This window comes from Eubalaena glacialis, chromosome 3 (assembly GCF_028564815.1).
Source record: "Eubalaena glacialis isolate mEubGla1 chromosome 3, mEubGla1.1.hap2.+ XY, whole genome shotgun sequence".
In the NCBI taxonomy this organism is placed as follows: Eukaryota; Metazoa; Chordata; class Mammalia; order Artiodactyla; family Balaenidae; genus Eubalaena; species Eubalaena glacialis.
Window position 1 is genome coordinate 142739877 of NC_083718.1, and position 19341 is coordinate 142759217.

General features: G+C 36.9%; 1 protein-coding gene across 5 annotated transcripts in view; it reads right to left on the reverse strand.

The window, feature by feature from the left end:
* Positions 1 to 19341, reverse strand: part of NFIA (nuclear factor I A) — a 369893-nt gene that overhangs the window by 183004 nt on the left and 167548 nt on the right. For all 5 annotated transcript variants that reach the window (XM_061184139.1, XM_061184138.1, XM_061184136.1 and 2 more), the window contains one exon: positions 3428 to 3493. In XM_061184139.1, coding sequence (XP_061040122.1) covers positions 3428 to 3493 — 66 coding nt within the window. The remainder of the gene's footprint in view (positions 1 to 3427; positions 3494 to 19341) is intronic.

Consider the following 19341-nt stretch of genomic DNA (forward strand, 5'->3'; position numbering starts at 1 on the left):
AAGGTTCTAGCAACTCTGAATCACTTTTGTAGCTCTCAACTCCTGGGAGGTAAACAGAATGTGGAGAAGAGAACTAAACAGTGAAATAGATGTGCCACTGTGGGGATTATGGACAGATTTAAGAGACTTAAGCCTGACATTTCAGAACAGAGTAGGTATCTACAAAAGCTGTCTCTAAAGAGTCTTGGTTTATTTCTGATATTATCTCCCCTTCCACTCCAAGGCTCCCAGCTTTTGACCTCTTGAATATGTGTATCTCATTACAGATATGAGCTTTAACTGGAGAGTGGTGGTAGTTACCTTTCTTTGAGTCCTTACTATGAACCCGGCATTATGCTGTTTCACAGGCATATTCTCATTTTAATACTCATGAGGAAGGATCTTTTAGTGTTCCTATTTTACTGATAAGAATACTGAGGTTGGGGCAATACCTTATTCAGAGTCACCCAGCCATTATTTAATCCGGCCTGTTTGACTCTAGAGGTGGAATTTTTAATCATTATATTATACCAATTTTGAGTTTCAGAGATTCTGATATTTTATCTCTGGGCTTCAGATAATTCCTTCAAAATTCCCATCTAATACTCTAATTGGACAAAGATTTGTTTTCTTTTACAGTTGAGTCTTAAGGGACTACAAGAAAAGAAAGCAAAAATTCCACAGAAAAAAAACAGACTAGTTGGGCAGGGAAGAAACAGCTGCATCCACTTTAGGTAAAGTTACATGGCCTAGTTTATGGTTTTGGATGAAACAGCATGTTACCATTTGTCTACTCATTTTCCATGGTTTACTAGGAAAATACCATTCGTTTCCCATTACCTTTCTCCTCAAGAGCTAGCATAAAACGAATATTATTTCCCCTCGAATATATACATAAATAAGGAATAATGAGTTCCCACTTTGTTTGAAGACCAGAGTCTGTCACTTCTTCATCCACCAAGATTTCAAAAGTTCTTGAGTTTTGTTGATATACTTATGAGAGTTCTCTTCTTAAAAACAAAAATGAAACAAATAAACAAAGAAACAAGAACTTTTCAGGAACTCATCTTCCATAACCTGGGGTAATGAAAATGAAAGAATACTCTTTATCAAAGCAACCCCAGAAAGTCATCTAATGCATGTAAATACCTAGTCCTGAAATCTTCATTTATTTTCCTTTAGGGATTATATGACTTTAAGGAAGAGGAAATATTTCCTCAAATAACTTCATCTGAGATTGACAAAAGGCAGAAAGAGGAAACTGAAGAGGCTGATATTCCTCTAGTCTGAGCTCCAGTTGGAATTGTCTAAGATGAACCAACTTCAACTTTTCTCTGAAATAAACAGAAATTTGAAACATAGGAATTTATTACTGTCTCTCCTGGATATTAATACTTTCTTTCTTTGAACTCACACGATCCTTCCTAAATGGTACCGTGAATCCTTGAGGTGGCACCAAGTGATCTGGGGTTAACAATGAACTTGGCTAGTCTCTCTGTGCCTTTGGCCGAAAAATCCAGGCTCAATCCTCGTTTCTTTTTGGAATGGGAAACGCACAATATCGGTATTACAGCAGCTCCAGAAAGGCATGCCAGGCCTCTCATGCTCTCAATTTATATTTGCATGTGAACAGCTTGTCGGCCATTTTATGAAGACAGATGAATCGCAGGCCTGCGAGAGGGGCGAGAGGGGCGGCCAGACCCAAACACGTGAACCACACACCTCGGCAGCCCACCAGCTCTTAAAGGTAAAAATAAAACAACTCTGGACACAACTTCAGGCAGATTATATAGAGATATAATATATGAAAAAAACAAAACTAACGAAACTATAAGGCATCATCTATAAGTCAAGTGGGAAATAAAGAATGAAACTAGTCTATAAATATCACTCTTTAAAATGTCAACAAAAAATAAGATGTAGCTGTTTATGACACTAAAAACAAGCCTTCAGAGGTCTCTCTCTCTCTCTCTCTCTCTCCTTTTCTCTTTTTAATGCCTGCTGTGAAAAGATGACTTTGATAAGGAAAATACCACCAAAATACCAGGTTGAGGAGAGGAATAGTCAGATAGTGTATATTTAATATGGGAGCCCAACAGTGTTATAGAGAATTTCCCAGGCTTGGGAAATGAAACGAATCCTGAGAAATCAGTGATAGGATATTCAGTGTGGTAAACTCAATCCTCCACACCACAAAACTGACATAACTCAGTTTACCTATCTATTCCAAAAGATCAGATGGAGATCAAAACGGAAAAACAGAACAACAAAAAGAAGAGAGTCAGGAGGAATGAGGTCATCCTAAGTAAGTAAAAAACAATGTATGGTAGAACTATACTGACTAGAAAAATAATATGAGGAACACTGAACAACAGCCAACTTTTTTAGTGTAAAGTCTATGAAAGATACTATGGTAAGTATGTTATACACATTATCTTATTTAATTCTTCAACATGTCAATACAATTATTACCATACCACTTCAAAGATGAGGAATAAATCAATACTCTGGGAGGGTAAATAACCTATTAAACATTACAAAGGCAGGAAGTAGTAGAGGCAGACTTTGAACACAGGTCTGACACCACAGCCTGAGCTTTTAGCCTCGGTGCCATATTCCCCTCAAAGGTCCCTCAAGGTCAAGTTCCCATTAGAGTCTTCAGCTCTCTCACCAGGGAAGATCACTTTGGAATTTTATGAGATGATATCTATGAAAGTGTACAATACAATGTTTAGCATGTCATGGGTATCACTAGTTTACTTCTCGATTTTTATTGAAACTGATGGTTTTACTCAATCTTAAATTCTAACCTATGACAACATTTTTCGTCCTTGGAGTGCATATACCACACAGTTAGTATTTTAGTGGATACTATTATATTCATATATAAAGTGTGTATTCTAGGTTAGTCAAGTTTCTGCAATGGAAAGTTTATATATTTATGCAATTGATGAGTTTAATTCTGTCCCGTATCCTTAGTGTTTTATTTTAGACAATTTGAAGTGAAAAATCCTTCAAAGGCAGAGATGATTTTCTTAAAGCAATTAGCAAAGGCTTTGAAAAGGCCTCAGAAATACTTGTCAGTCAATAAACTTAAATCACTAGTGAAGAAGATTGTGGGTCACTTGCCACCTTAAAAGGAACTGAAATGAAAAGGCGTTGGCTCCTCACTTACGCTGTAAAAGATCTTGATCTGGTAAATCAACACCACCTCTCACAGTAATCAACTTTCTTGGGAACTAAGGTTCTTATGAGTACCCTGATAGGGTTTGTGGCTGAGGGGAAGGGTTTGGGGCGGCTAGAGTGGCCCAGAAAACTCCTTGAGTCCTCAAGATTGTTCCGACCGTGGGCCGCCCATAGGGGCAGACCTCAAAATCCTTGTACTTGGTTGGCTGCTGGCTACCATGGACTCTCAAAGCAGCAGTCAAGAGTCCCAAAGTAAACTTACCATTTTCTGGCTGGTCCTTAATGTCAGCGTCACTTGGCTGGCTGGGACTTTCAGATTGACTTGAATCTGAAAAACATAAAAATACAGCCAAAAATTACAGGGTCTGTGAAGGAAAATGGATCAGAGGTGCCAGACTTTCTCAAAAGGTTCAGCATGGAAACTAGGAATGAGAACATTACAGAAGTGACATGATGATCGAAAAAAGAAGAGAGAAAAGAGAGGGGGCGAAAAGCAGCAGAGGCCGCAGCCCGTGCCTTCAGAGAGGACTCTCGGTTCTGTTGACACCTCCAGTGGCACTTGGCTTGCGCCAGATCATAACTTGAAACTTTTCAGAAACCATCCTCTTACAGAGAGACCATTTCCAAACTGCTCTTCTCCATTATTTATACACTAGAGTCTGATAAAGACTTCATCCTTCATTACACACATCTGAAGCTTGATTCAGAACATAATAAAGTGTCAAAACATATTTTGAAGCTGGTATATAAAAGCAACCCAAACAACAGAAACAAGTTCTGTTGATATTTAGCTCTGTATTACAGCAACAGACTATGCAGACTAACACCATTAAATACTAGAATCCTAATATTCTAGTGCATTTACTTAAAATAACAGGATCACTCAAAGACATCTTTCTCCCCCACTTTATAAGTATTATTTTCCTCTTGTACTGATGCATTTGGGAGATCCTAACAGGGCTTGTGAGCAAAAACAGGTTCTTGCACACCTTTATTGGATCCCATTTATTTTTTATTTTAAAAACACAATCATTTTCAAACGAAAAAATTTAATTCAATCAAATTAACTTCTAAATGAGATAATTTAAAATAAAGTAATATTTAATTTTAAGATGAGATAAAATTAAGTTAGATCAAAAAATTTCACAGAATTAGAAGTAAGAATACTTATGATACATTTTGGGGGGAAAGGAGAAAAGAGGCAAAATATTTCAAGGAGAGAGTTTTTTATGTAAAGCATTTTCTGAGACTTGAAAGAATATATAACATCATCAAAAAACAAGCAAAAAAAATTTTCAGAAAAATCTCTGTATCTGTGGAAAGCCTGGATCTGAACTTTACCTTGACTTCACAGGGTTAGAATGGGCTGCCTGAAATTTGACCACATTTCAGCAAGAAGTTCAATTCAAGATCCGAAAGGTCATGACACTTAACTGTGATTAAATTGAAAATATTAATTCTGTTTCAACAGAGTTACAGTTTTAGCATTCTCTTTCTTGGAGATACTGCAAAAAGTAGCAGCACTACTAGTGACCCTAGGTCGAGAAGTGCTAATTTATTACTTTAAGAAAGGCTCCCTGCTTTTAGGCAAATGAAGATTTTAATTATTGGGAAGTACTATTTTTTAAATGTCTATTTAAAATTTTCAGATGCTCTTAACCTGGTAACTAGAGAAAAAAATTCTAGATTGATTCAAAGGTTCAAATAGCAAATGATGTGAAAATATGAATTTTTATTTGTCTGGCAAAGTGATAGCTTTTATCATAATGTAACAATAGCCATAGTGAAGACACAAACAAAAAGCACTGCAGGTCAAAATACTTTAGAGAAATTCTTCAGAATGAACCACAAAGTTAAATACAAAGTCTGCACTGAAAATTGGAATACAATTTATATCGGATTACCTTTGAAATTTTAACTCCATAAATTAACATTATTTTTATAGCAAATGATTTAAAAACACGGCATGACTACCTTCTCTTTTTCTAAGGGAATATCCTGTAATTTCGCCATTAAAAATTACAAATTAAACATTCTTAGAAGTAATTCAACATGTTTTAGGAGAAAGGCATACCTTCATTATTTTTGTACTAGAAAATTTTAAACCATTAATATCCACTATTAAAATTAAAGAAAATATCTAAGTTTGTCTTAGGGAAAGTTAAAATTCTTCCTGATCATGTCCCAGAATAGATACATAAAATTTTGCCAAACAGAACATTTTCTTTGGAATAAGCCTAGCAAACCTAACTTTCTATATGATAGCTTAGCCAATATTCTTTTTCTTGATGTAATATCTTTACGATTAATCACTTTACAAAAAGAAAAATATTTTTTATCTCAATTAATTTAAATATACCATAGCCAATTACTTTTCTGATATTTAACTATTAATACTAAGCTAAGGTAAAAAAATAATGAGTGATCCAAACAATTGTTTTAATAATCTAAAAGTGGACTTCTTTGTTCTTTTAAATTTTCTTTTACATTTGTCACCCTATATTTATAGAAAGGTAGCATAATTATAGAAAACATGAACAGCAACAAAAGATGGCAACAGGTATGTTCAAAGAAAGTTTAAAATTCCAAGCCACAGAAAAAGAAGCAAACAAACAGCAAATGACTGAGCGGCAGGAAAACAGCTCAGAGTTGGTCTGAAAGGGGCCGCAGCACTCTAGTGAAAGCTCAGATACAAACACTGGAGAAGGCATCTAGCCAAACTGAAAACGGAATTTAATTTCTCCACTTTTATTCAAAAGCTGGGGATACTGTTCTCCACCGGAGGACTGCATACTAAAATACACCATCTTGGTAACGGATAGGGAAAGCCAAAGATCTACAAGAAAAGTTAAATGATCTAAAGACTTAAGTAATTATTTTCTACCATGGGCTGTTGAATGCCGTTTCTATTTTGAACCAACAAGGAACAAAATTACCCAGTGCTGGTGCAATTCTATGCTGAGAACGCATGGATACTTTTCTCTGGTATTGCAAAAGGTCACCAGTGCTGTGAAGTATGGAGCCGACCAGAAAACCAGAATTATAAATTAATTTCTACCCATACATAATTGATACAAATGAAAGATCTCTTTCTTAAGCATTTGCATTAAAACACTATCACGAAGGTTAACAACTAATTTACTTTTCTGTTTTAAATACTTGGTAGAGACTTGTCAGAAGCCAAGGTAACTTTATGTCTTACTTTTGGGGACAATTATCACATGGTCTTTTGATTCCCACCACCTGAAATAATTAGAGGCCCCAGGAAAAAAAAAAACAAAAACACCTGCATAGAATTGGGTGCCCTTCCTGTATCTGAGTCTCCCACAGCAGTGACTTTCTCTGGTTCCCTGGTTGAAAGCCAGAAAATCTGTATATTACAATAAAGAGAATATTATTTAAAATGTGTTTAAATGATGGAGTTGGAAATGCTATTGTGAGGAAGTATATTAAGGTTATCAGTTTTTTTCCAGTTTTTTTCCATCTAAACAGTTTTTCTGTTTAAGGAACCTTAGACTTCAACCTAACCTAAAAGAAAAGCAATTTTTCTTTTGGTTTGTAAAAAATTTATGAGCAGAAATTTAAACCTAAAATTGACAGGGTTTTCATATAGGAGGCTGGATTGAGACCTCTTAATTGAACTGGTAGTCATCTACCTATGCATTTTTATGGCGCCTACAGCTATATTGCTGGAGTACTCAGACAAAGATATTTCACTATCAATATAATCACTAGGGAAAGGAATAACATAAATCCTAATGCCTACACACTAGCTTCTGCTTCCATAAGCACGTGTAGTGCAGGAACAGAAACCCTGTACTGGATTTGCTACTTATGCATGGATCCAGTCCCCCTAACCTCAATTCTGCTCCCCTTCAACTTGGAACCTCAGAGAATACTCCTTTTGGTATGGTGAAGAGTGACAAAAACATGACAATATGGTAAAACTGGTCAGGCAAAAATAAAGACAGCGCTTCCATGTACTTTCTGTTCCCTAGGCATGATGCAAAGATGGAATATTGTTAAATCTTCCTTGTGCTCGACCCAGAATTAAACTTTTCCTCTCTGATTCCTCTTTTATTGGCCATACAATCTCTTACAATGTGACTTCCGTTATGTTGCACGAAGGTACTTTTCAATGATCTCCTATGAGAATTTGAGCTCCATAAGAAAAGAATTCCTTTCTTCCTCTAGTCTTACCCCCAGTACCTTCCAAGGGTACCTGGCCCAGCTAAGGATTTGATAACCGCTGAACTAAAGAGATGAATTTTCACTTGTTGTTCAGCTTTCTAATGCTGAACCACTGCCAGTGACTGAAAATATACTAAATTTACACCTAAAAGCAGATTGGGACTTACGAAATGAAAAAGGAGGGTAGAAAAGGTCTTTATTTCTGCTTCATGTCCCCCTTCGTGGGACCTGGCAAGGAAGAGAGAGGCACATCCCTCTGGCTCGTGAGTAGGAAGTCTTGCACAGCGTTTAGAAGTTGCAGACAATCACCTCCTCTGATCCCCTGGCCGACACACCCACAAGAGGCTCCTTAGAATAATAAGAGCTGAGAGTGGTGTCTGACACATAAAAGGCCCCCCAGAAATGTGTGCAGGCTAAAATGATGGATGGCAGAAATATTTCACACATTCAAAAAACACAAAGATAAGAGAAAGCTGCCATATTCTGATGCCCGAAGAGGGACTCAAAATCCTAACAACTGCTGTTGTGAACAGCTGATAAAAGAAGAGCAGCCACGCAGTGGTGGGGAACCCTTCCCACCCAGAAACAAACCAGTGTAATTCCTATTCAGTCAACATGATATCAACAAAAGTCTATGGACCATGAAAGTACAAATTCAGGTTCCAGGGGAAAAATAATTTCACCTAAGTTCAACCTCCCTACATGCATATTGATTTGGTTAAAGATGAAGCTTGAAAAGTCTTTGTTAGAATTTTGTGTCCAGTTTTAAATCTCCCAAATTACAAGGTGATACGAAGAAATCAGAAGGCATCCAGAAACAAAAATGAGTTAGTCAAGTGAAAGAAAGAAAGTGAAAATGCCGCCAAAAAGAGATGAAGTTGTTTTTCATAGTGTGAAAAAGAAAAGGCAAAGTCAGGAATGAATACTTTCCTGCAAATAAATGAAGCGTTAGGAACATTCCTGGGGTAAAAGACAATAAGGAATAGGGTGATTATATTCTGAATATAATAAATACCCTCTAGGATTGTAGAACTTAAAGATTTTTAAAATTTAGGTAGATTTTTTTTTTTCTTACAGAGGTTTGGGAAGATGAGTAGTTTGCAAAAGAGTCAAGCCAAAGAATCCAAGATTCATTTTTCTACGTCCATGATGTTATAGAAATCTATTTCTGATTGGTAGTATAAGGCTTAGAATTACTCTATTTTGATCATTCAGTACCATAAGATGTTTATTACAGTAAGGAAATCTAGAAAAATGGCTATAATAGTCAACATTTTGCTTATTAGTCTCTCTCATAGCTGCAATTATAAAAGAAATATTATTGTAATACTTTATAAACTTTAGGAACATTGTCTACTTTTTCCAGTGTCACCATGACCTTAAAGACTGAGGTGTGAGGAAATACTTTAAAAACCTTTGAGATGTAGAATGTCACTGCACAGGTGCACATATGTATATACAATCTGGGGCTTACGAGTAAAACTGATGATTACAATACCATCCACTAAATATAACAGTATCCATTATGGTCTGGCAAAGAACAAACAGAATTTTGTAATACTATCATTAAATCTGGACCACCAAAAATCTTCAATTATCATCAGCATTTTCAGAGAATGGATAAAATCCTTTAAGCTCAGTAAACAACCAAACCAATATTTAATAGTAATTAATGTATACAACTGTGGCCTACTTAATGAAAAACAAATACACAACAACCTGGTTTTTAAAACAAATTATGAGGTGAGTCACACCATAAAAGTTTTCTTATCTTTGAAAATGGAAACACTCCATGGTTCTTTAAATGGGAAGTCTTATCTTTACTGTATTTAAAATACAAAATTTGATCTGTGTAACTTTCCCAGTAAGCTAGAATTGCGTGGGTCATGATAACCGCAGTAATTAAGGTATGCACAGCAAATCCTTCTTCACCGGAAGGGAGGTGGGGAGATGGGGCAGAGGGAAAACCCTAATTCCAAAAGGACCAGGCTAGTTTGTACACGTTGGCCCTTGAATCCTCTAATCCGAATCCGAGCGGGAAGCCTTGTGTTCACGCGGCAGAGACTTGGAAGGGCTCCACCAGACCACCCCGGGGGCTGCCAGCTGCTCGGGAGATCCACCCCTTAGCCACTCCCGGGTATGGCATTTTCGGGGTCGGAACTTAAAAGCGTTATATAATCTAGATGACGACCATTTTCTTTCTTAAAACTTTTTTTTTTTACATGCGTTTCTGAAGAAGAATTTGTGAAATATTAAATTTGCAGGAATTAGATTTTTTGGCATTAATGCTGGTATTCAAGGCCCATCTGTTTAGTCAGGGCTGTGTATGATGATGAGTGTTTAGGTTGAAGAGTGATTCAACTGTCTTATCACCTACTCATAAACGTGTTATTTGGCTACGTGCGCAGGGAGGTTGTGGAATGATACACAGTTTTAACACGTTGAGAAAAAAAGTAAAATGGTCTCACCATTGTTGTGTTATGACACTGAGGGGGAATCATTGCTAAGCTTTGAAAATTACAAATTCAGTCACTCTGAAAGTAAAGACCAAATGACTCAATCTTTAAACCTTCCATCTTCGCATGAGGCTGATTTCCAGTTGTCATCGGCTTTTTCAGCAAAGTTATAAATGAAGTCAATGGCAAGAATGTGGTGATTATAAAAGATATGTAAGCACGATACTCTGACTAAATGTATAATGTCTCGTATTTTCTTTGACAAGGGTCTCTGACTAAAATAAACTAAAATTGACGTAACCACTTTGAATTTTGTTTTTCTCATAACAGGGGCTGTGTTAACATGTGATGGTGATCTGTTGATCAATTCAGAACTCACATTAGTGAGTCAACCTGGTTACCAGCCCACTCATGTGTAAACAAAGACCTGCCTAAAAAGCCATGAGTATAACATTATTGCATATCAGAATTGTGCTCAATTTCCCCTTTTGAGTCACTTTTTTCACAAACAAAATTAATTATAACAGTAAGTTCTTGGGGTTCTTAGAAGAAAATATACTTGAAGATTACTTATGTAGTCAATCTATACAACTGGAAGTAGAAAAACTCCCTGTATACTTTCATACTATAAAAACAAATGTGTCAAATGAAAATGATGCATAATTTAGTTATAGTCTATACACATTATTTTCATGTGTCTGGATATCTGTAAAAAATTTTATTAAAATAATAAAATGATCTCTGTTGAGGATAATCATAGCTATTTAAGTTCAGTTAGTATTCTAAGGATTAACTTTTTTTGCATTCATATTTCACTATTGAAAGAAGTATGAAAAGGTACAAAGATGGAATCCTAAAAAAATCTGAGCTATATAATTTAACTCTGGATCTCGGTTTTTTTCACCTGTAAAATGGGAACACTAATGACTATTTTGCCTAAGTTAATAGAGTTGTTGTGTGGCTCAAACAAAATAATGCAAGAAGACCTGATTTTGAAACTATAAGGTCCCCCAAAAAGAAATGTACTTTTACCTCTGCAATATAAATCTTCCCATCCATATACATTTTTGTTTCTTTTAAAAAAATCAACCCCAGCCCACACATGACATGATTCTGGTATAAAGCATCAGCATCACAGCCCTGGTTTTAAAGTAAAGGTTCTTAATTCCAATATACTGGGAAAGAGATTATCTCTGATAATGGAAATTTAAATCTCAGCTTGCCCGTTGTTTATTCCAGACAGACATTTGTGTGTTAAGTCTGTTTATCAGGCAACACTTTGTCTAAGCCAGGAAGTAGTCAGTCTTTGTAACAAGATGTATGCAAATGAATTTCCCATGAGTCTCCACAGCAAATTGTAGTAAGAAAAAAGAAAATTCCTTGTTACTTTACCAGCAAGAAGCTACCTCAAAAGTAGACTAGAGACAGAGAACTATGAGCTAGACTATGCTGATGAGTTTAAATGAATCCTAAATATGTGCTCACAGTCTGTTGCTCTTTATTCTAAGCACACTTGGTGCCTTACATCTGTTTATCAGACAACACTCTGTCTGGCTTTGTAACCTGTGTGAAAATCAACGGTGACCATAATCCCATGAAATAACCTGTCGGAGGCAAAACTCCAAACCTCCCATCACTTTAAGGACCCCCACCAATAGACGTTCCTATGAAACCTTTGAAACTTTAAAAAAATACATCCAACTCTAACTTTTGCTCACCTTCTATCTTAACTTTTCTACACTCACTGAATTCCCTAAAGGCACGATAGCCTCAGGACAGAATGGTGAATTTTATCATGCAATTTGGACTGATAAATAAAAAATTTGCTAACATGCCCTATCTAATGATCAAGACCAGGGAGTTTTTTTTAAAATACTTTTTTCTATCGTAATAGAAAAATGTTTATTCTTTTATTCTATTACTAAAGTATCTATCCCGGGATCCTCTTTTTTTAAAATCCTAATATAACTGACTCTTTTTAAAAAATATATACATGAAGAGTTGAAAAGTGCATTTCTTTTTATTTTTCTTGTTGGTTTTCTATAGGGTTTGAAAATCTTACCAAAGGCATCAAATTGGTTGAGCTTGTCTTCCTAGACAAAATAAACACTTTAGGACTCTACTTGTTTGTATTCTCCTCAGTGGTGCTGTATGCATCAGCAGCTAAAAACAAAGAAACTTTTTAGCTGCTCAGACAAAATGCAGAAGCTTCCCAAACAAGGAGGCAAGGGAGGGGGCATGGGTTGAGGGGACGGTAGGGGTGGAGAAGTGTGCAGAAAGTCTGACAGTCCATTCAATATAGGGATGATGGCTATAATGCATCCAGGGTCCCCTTGCTAATTAAATATGCATTGGCACAGTTTTGATCGATGCAAGCCATGGATCAGATGACACACCTGCAAAATCTTGAGCCCAGAGCTCCCAGGAAAAGGGAAAATACAGTCTTGTCTCCTTATCTTTGTTTTCAAAGGCTCTCAATTTCTGTGCTTAGATATCTAATTTAATTCTCTCACCCCTCAGCAAACTGGATTAGGGAAGTCAATACTGCCTTTGTGCATCGACAGGAAAACACAGCTTTCCTTTTATTCAATTTAGCTATGACCTTTATACAAAGATAATGACAACTGTCTAAAAGTAAGGTGAAGGCCTCAAGAAGAAGACCCCCTGAGCGAAGGCTCCCATGGAATTCTGGATGACAAGGTAGTGGGGTTTACTGTGACATTTTCCTGCTTGGAAAGGAAAAAAGGAGGAAAGGGAATTAAAAATTGGTGGGGGGCGGGAAGGGGAGGAATGGGACACAGGGAGAAAGCATGGTGGAAGAGATTTCAATCCACTGACTAAACGACGAAACTCTCACAAATCAAATCACTGGACCGTGTCATATCCATAACCAGAGAATAATGCTGTCAAAGAAGATCATGAGAATGGCATAGTAACAATTTGCCTAAAAAATGCAGACGCCTTAATGAGAAGGCTGAAGATTCTGTGGTTGGGTAAATCAGGAAGTTTGGGGTTTTTTGTTTGTTTCTTTCTTTCCTTTTTCCCCCCCCCTCGAAGCTTTTGAGAAAACAGGACTATCAGTGTGTTTGTGAGTCCCAACACCAGTGATAGCTAGAGATTTTTGGAGAAGCCTGGGATTCTGCAGTGCTCCAATGTTCAGACCACGACTCCTGACCAAAGGGGAAAATGATACTGGAAGAGTCTCCTGAAAAAGCACTGCTTCCTTTTAACTTCCTTGTCTTTGGGCTTACTTGTTCCATTCATTAATTCAGGCATTCATCAACGCATCTACTATGAGCCTTTCTCCCTGCGTACGTGGTGATAAAAATTTAAAAAGGCAAGGTCTCTGCTCTCAAGGATCTCTCAGTCAATCAGAATAACGATAATAAAATCAAGGTTCTGTGGCATCCCCTCTTGATTAAGTCCTGTCCTCTGGTGAAATTAATGTACAGCAACGTGTTATTGTGCACACTTATAATGGCTTTTATTCTCTTACCATTCGCAATCAGTACTGTACCACTAAGTGTAGCCTTGTAGCAGAATTTACAGTAGCCTGGATGCTAACTGTTGGTGGAATGGATGGCTGGGATTAACTTTTCTAGTAAGATGTACAGAGGTTTAGGCAGAGTCCTTTCAAGTGAAAGATGAAGCTATATTACTGCATAGCTAGCATTGCTGGGAATGGTGTAAAATATCAAAATGGTTTTTAAAAATCAGGTTTTTTTCACCTTAGAAACAATTTCATAGACACTATTCCTAATCAGGCCTGGTGTACTCCCTTTCACAGAAATGACTGTTTAACAAAGGTAGCTGTGGTACACTGAAAAAGGTAGAGGACTTGGTATTAGAAAACCTGAGTTTGAGTCCCTTCTTGGCCATTTATATTCACTTTGTGGAACTGGGCAAGCCCCTTTACTCCTCTGAATTTCAATTTACTCATCTTCCAAATGCCTGACTTTCAAGATTATGAGAACTGAATGGCATGATTTAAAATGCCTTGTAAATTATAGCAGCTATAACTCTAACTGTACACTGCATACGTTTGCTAATGTATAGAAACTGGTTAAAGAATCACACTGACTACTTACTTTTATTTCTTGTCTCATTATTTTTACTGCATAGAGCATGGTATCTAGAACATATCGTATTAATAGATATTTGTTGAAATGGAATTGAAGAGGGTGAAAGAATTGCTCTTTCAGGGCCATGAAATACAATAGGGCCTATCTTGGGAGATGTCAACAGATGTTTGGGGGTAAATTTTCTGGCTTTGGGGAGACTGCATGACTGGATGGTGGTATATCCCATGTGGTGAGAACAGACCTTACGGGATTCATAGGCTTGGCTTTCTGGTCCTAGATTCAGGACCAGAATGAGGGGGGTTAGGCACCCGTAAAGGTTCTTTCCAGCCCTAGAGTTCTAATTTGAAACAGATCATTAGCAATCCAGTTGCTGGTCTTCTGGCTGCATTCAAGGCTGGGACCCACATTTCATCAAAAGGGACTGGGTGATATTAGCTGCTGATCATAAGTACAATTAGAAATAACATCAGTTCAATAATCATTATAAGTCAAAGACTGTCTCTTCTTTACCTTATAAATGATGACAAATACCCTACTATGAATTGTAAATGTTTATCTTCAGTGACTTGGCCAGTCCTGACTACAGGAGCCAATAAACAATGTTTTCTTTTTATTTCTTAACCCATCATGTAATTCAGAACACCAGGAAACTTTTTGTTTCAGGAGCTACTGTATAAGGTATCCTTGAAGAATTTAGCCTAGGTCCTAGGTCTTAGACTAGTATTGAGGACAATACTTTTTCAAAAACACTTTAGATATAGCTTCTCATATATACAGTCAACCACTGACAACACAGGTTTGAATTGTACGGGTTCACTGTATAAGCAGATTTTTTTCTATAGTAAATACTATAGTACTACACGATCCATGGTTGGTTGAATCTGCCGATGTGGAACCGCAAATACAGAAGAACGGCATACACTGAGCAATGGCTATAAGTTATATGAGAATTTTTGACTGTGTGGTGGGTTGGCACCCCTAATCCCTGTGTTGTTATAATATGTAATGTAAAATATATATATTTTTAATAATGTGCTTTCAGTTTCCACATTGACAATAACTTTTCCCTAACAACTTGGTTTCTGGACTTTTAACAAATATGCATGAAAACAGGGAGCTATCATTTGGTCAACTAAAAAATGGTCCTCAGGCTCCCACAGCATCATAACAAAGTTCAAGTGACAGCTGATTCTTTAGAAATTCACCCAAGCATTCTGCAAGTAGAAATAATCATATATGTTTTGCTTCTATGTCTTTATGATAGATAAAATGATTTAAATGTACTGAATCATTTCACTTTTAGGAGTTTCCATTTGGATTCTATCATGGCTTTCTCCCTGACATATGCAGTGCTAAGTTATTTAAAATTAATTGCAGTACAATATTTTAAAATTTCTTCACATGGTGCTAATCTCAAGTGCTTTGGATGTTTGAACCACACTTGGAAGCCATCAAGTTCTGTGTATCTTTATACCATGGAGCAGTTAAACATGCTAAAAAGATTAGTCAGTGAACTTTAATCTATAACCAAAACTATACTAAATTATAAAATTTCAAAAATGTGTGAGTTGATACAAATGAGAAAACTGCAAACACCCTACATAAAAAGAAAAAAACAAACCTAGATAATTAAAACACATGAATTTACTTATGTAGCTTTGAATCCAGAAAAGCTTTCAGAAATTCACCACAGATCATGGGGTCCTACCCACATAAACCCAATTAGGTGCCAGTTGAGCTTATGTGCTTTCACCTTCATCTGAAGTTCATTTTATCTGTCATTTTTATTTTCATTTTAGGATGCAATCTACATTCTTTTCTGTGGTTTTGTTGAAGGGGGGATAAGTATTTTCCATTTCAGTAACTCAGTATGGATGAGTAATTTGCTTAGTAATAATCCTAAAATTAAACTGTCTTCCATACAATGTCTAGTAATAGTTTACGTAGGATTAGGCAAATGAACTGTCTTCAGGATGTGCTTTAAAAAAAATGTTTCTTATTTGCCACCTGGATTTATTTTGATTTAAAAAAAAAAATCATGTTTTCTGGAAAGTTTCTAACAGAGGTGCTATCTTCAACACCTGCTCCTCATCAAAAAGTCTAAGTGGGTGACTGGAACTTCATACTGATTCACTTTTCAAGAACCATTATCACTCTAAAGAATGACTAATAATTAGTGATTCCTAGGGAAAGAGGCTTATTTCAGTTCATCAAACATTTATCACCTACTGTGTGCAAGGCATTGTGAGCTTTTATTCAGTTCTGAGGTAGCTCATAATGTTGACTAAGAACTCCACTCATTCAACTCTGGATCGTTTATTAAAGTGTATATTACTTGTTTTTTAAGAGTAGCTATTCCCCCCAACCCCCCAATCTCCACCAGTGGTGGTAACATGGAGTGTTTCTGAGAACACTTTCCTAAGTCTATTAGGGGAGGAGAGAGGAGGTGGAGATTTCTACAAATAGGAAATGGTTTATCTGTTTGTTCTCTATTTAACAAAAATGACGAATCTCTGGGTTCCATGGTTTTTTCAAATTTTTGGTCGCGGTGGAAGCCTACAGACAAGGGAAAGCTGAGAGGGAAGCTGGAGCACCAGTGTACAGAACAAAGTCGAGCAGTTCTACCTGCCAATCATACCCCATTAGTACCCCACCTCACCCCTACACCCTATCCCTGCTGAGCTTCCTGAAGCAATGTTTAACCCCCTGCAGCATTCACACAGCCAAGGCCCAAATCTGGGGTTCAGAGTGATTTCAATATCACTTCTGTCTTTTCAGATTTACAATATTAAGATAAGCAAAGAATGAGACTTCCCTGGTGGTTAAGAATCCACCTGCCAATGCAGGGGACACGGGTTCGAGTCCTGGTCCGGGAAGATCCCACATGTCTTGGAGCAACTAAGCCCGTGCGCCACAACTACTGAGCCTGTGCTCCTAGAGCCCATGCTCCGCCAACAAGAGAAGCCACCATAATGAGAAGCACACACACCGCAATGAAGAGTAGCCCCTGCTTGCCACAACTAGACAAAGTCCGCACGCAGCAACGAAGACCCAACACAGCCATGAATAATAAATAAATACATAAATAAATAAGAAAGATAAGATAAGCAAAGAATAAAAGGTGACTAAATGATTTTTGGTTGAAATGGCTCAGTGGCCCTTCTAAACTGTCCTATTTTATTTTTTGGTTACTAGAAAAAAAGATTAAAAACAAATTATAAGTGGGGAAAACAAAGAAAAAGAAGAAATAGTAAAAAGAAAAAAAACCGCAGTAACAAAACAAGTGGCATCTTTGAACAGGGGTCAGAAATAGCAGCTCTTCAAATGAGACAGGAAATCTTATTTGCAACAGATCTGGGGAAAGTTACAAGAAAAATATCAGAGTTTATTCAGGAATTAAAGGTGACATAATACCTGCTTGGTGTCTCTCAGTTATCAGGTTTGTATTGGGGGATGGTTGGAACAATAGCAGAGCTTAACATGGGAATGCTGTAAAAGAAGGGATGAAGGCCTCTGTTATTTCCTTTAAGTCTGGCTACCACCTCCAAAAACAGCACGGAATTTCATAATTCTTTTCCATTTAGTAACTTTGGGGCAATAATTTCTTGTTATATTTATCCAAATGATCTCCAAAAAAAAAAAAAATCACTGGGCTGGTTTTCATTTTCCATTTTTATTCCATACTTTAGCAACTCATCTAACAATTTAATCATTTCCTTTTCTCCTCTAAATGGATGTCCTGTAGAAAGGGGAAATTTTCTAAAGTCTTAGTCAACAGAGTCTTAAGTTTTTATCATACAAAACAGCCTCACATCACACTGTTGCAGTCACATGTTCTCCCACCTGGTCTTAAAATCAGAAAGCACTTTGTTTTAATGCTGCCATGTTGGTATTGTTCTGACATGCTTAGACTTCAAAGGGGAAGACTTTGAACAAACCTATTTGGAAGGAATTTCATAAAAAACATTGGGCAAAAAGACTATTTTAAATTAACAGGAAGAGTGTAACATCTCACCGGCAGTAGATAGGGAAATGAATTATTCAAAATTGTATACAAACCCTGACGTCATCATGAATAGAGGCAGGCTCTAAGGAACCTTACTGAGAAAAGCTGGTATTTACACAGTGATTGGAAGCAAAAAACAAAAAAGCAAAATAAGAGAAAAGAAAATAGAAAATCTTTTTTTTTTTCTTTTGCCACATAAAGAAAATCTCCTACACTGCTTTTCACAACCCCACCAAAACTCCCTACTGTGGCGTTCTCAAAGCACGACCTCTGGATTTCCGTAAGGAAAGTATAGCACAACATTAAAGAGTCCCAAGACTCTTCGAGAAGAAATTCATGCAGAACATCAAATGTTACTCAACATTTTCAAGGAACCATGATATGTCAAACAGACCACATGATGCAAGTACATTTAAATATAAGTTTCTATTTCTGTTTAAAAATAAAAAAGATCAGAAATCTGAATCTGGAAAAGCAAAATCTCTTGCAGGTTTAGAAAGCATATACAAAACCTGGCAAAAGAAAAACACTGTTCACTGCCACCATCTGCTTTCTGGCACAGAGAAAACTTTTACTAACAGCAACATTTTCTTACATTAGAAAATCCACTAATTAGTTTTGTTGTAATAAGAAAAATAACCTTTGCGTGGAAGGCAGATTGCCAGCTCGCTTTTTTTTGTTGGCTGCACCTTGCAGCAGGCCTGTAACATTTCCATGTGAAGTTCACCTCTGAGTTCCCCTCTCCTGGAGTACTTTATTATTCCCTGTTTGGTCTAAAGAAAGTATTCACAAATGAGAGATCAAAAGTGAGAGCAACAGAGAGGAAAAGCTTTAAGGTATTTGGGTTAATATCCAAAAAAAGAACACCAGGTTCAGAATCATGAAATCTGGGATCCAGAATCGATTGTTAAAAGCTCTGTAAACCTGGGTCTCATTTTTCTCATCTTTAGGGCTATTAAAGTAAATGAGCTCTAGCTTTCCCCTAAAATTCCTAAATTCTTGTAGTCCAAATCATTTTTTCCTAAGAATTGTACGTCCCAAGAAACTAGTGATTGCAAAAGAGTTAAGTGGAACTTCAGATGTCACTGATAAATCTGAAATAATTTTAGAAATGTTGACATATGTTGATTAAAATATTACAAATCTAGCAACTGAGGAAATGGAAACTCAACTGAAATTCCTTAATAATATACTCTCATCATTTAGTCAGCATATCATTCCACAGATAAAACCAACAAATATGGATCAAGCAACTACTGTGTGCCCAGTACTCTTGTAAGCGCTGGAGACAGAGCCATGAACAGGAGGCTCACAAGCTCTGGGCTCCCAACATCTAGGTTCCAGGAAGCCTGCAGGCCCGGGAGCTGCCGGGCATCCTCTGCACAATCACCCACTGCAAGTCCGCGTGCTGTGCCCCGGACAGGACGGCACCAACGGGGAG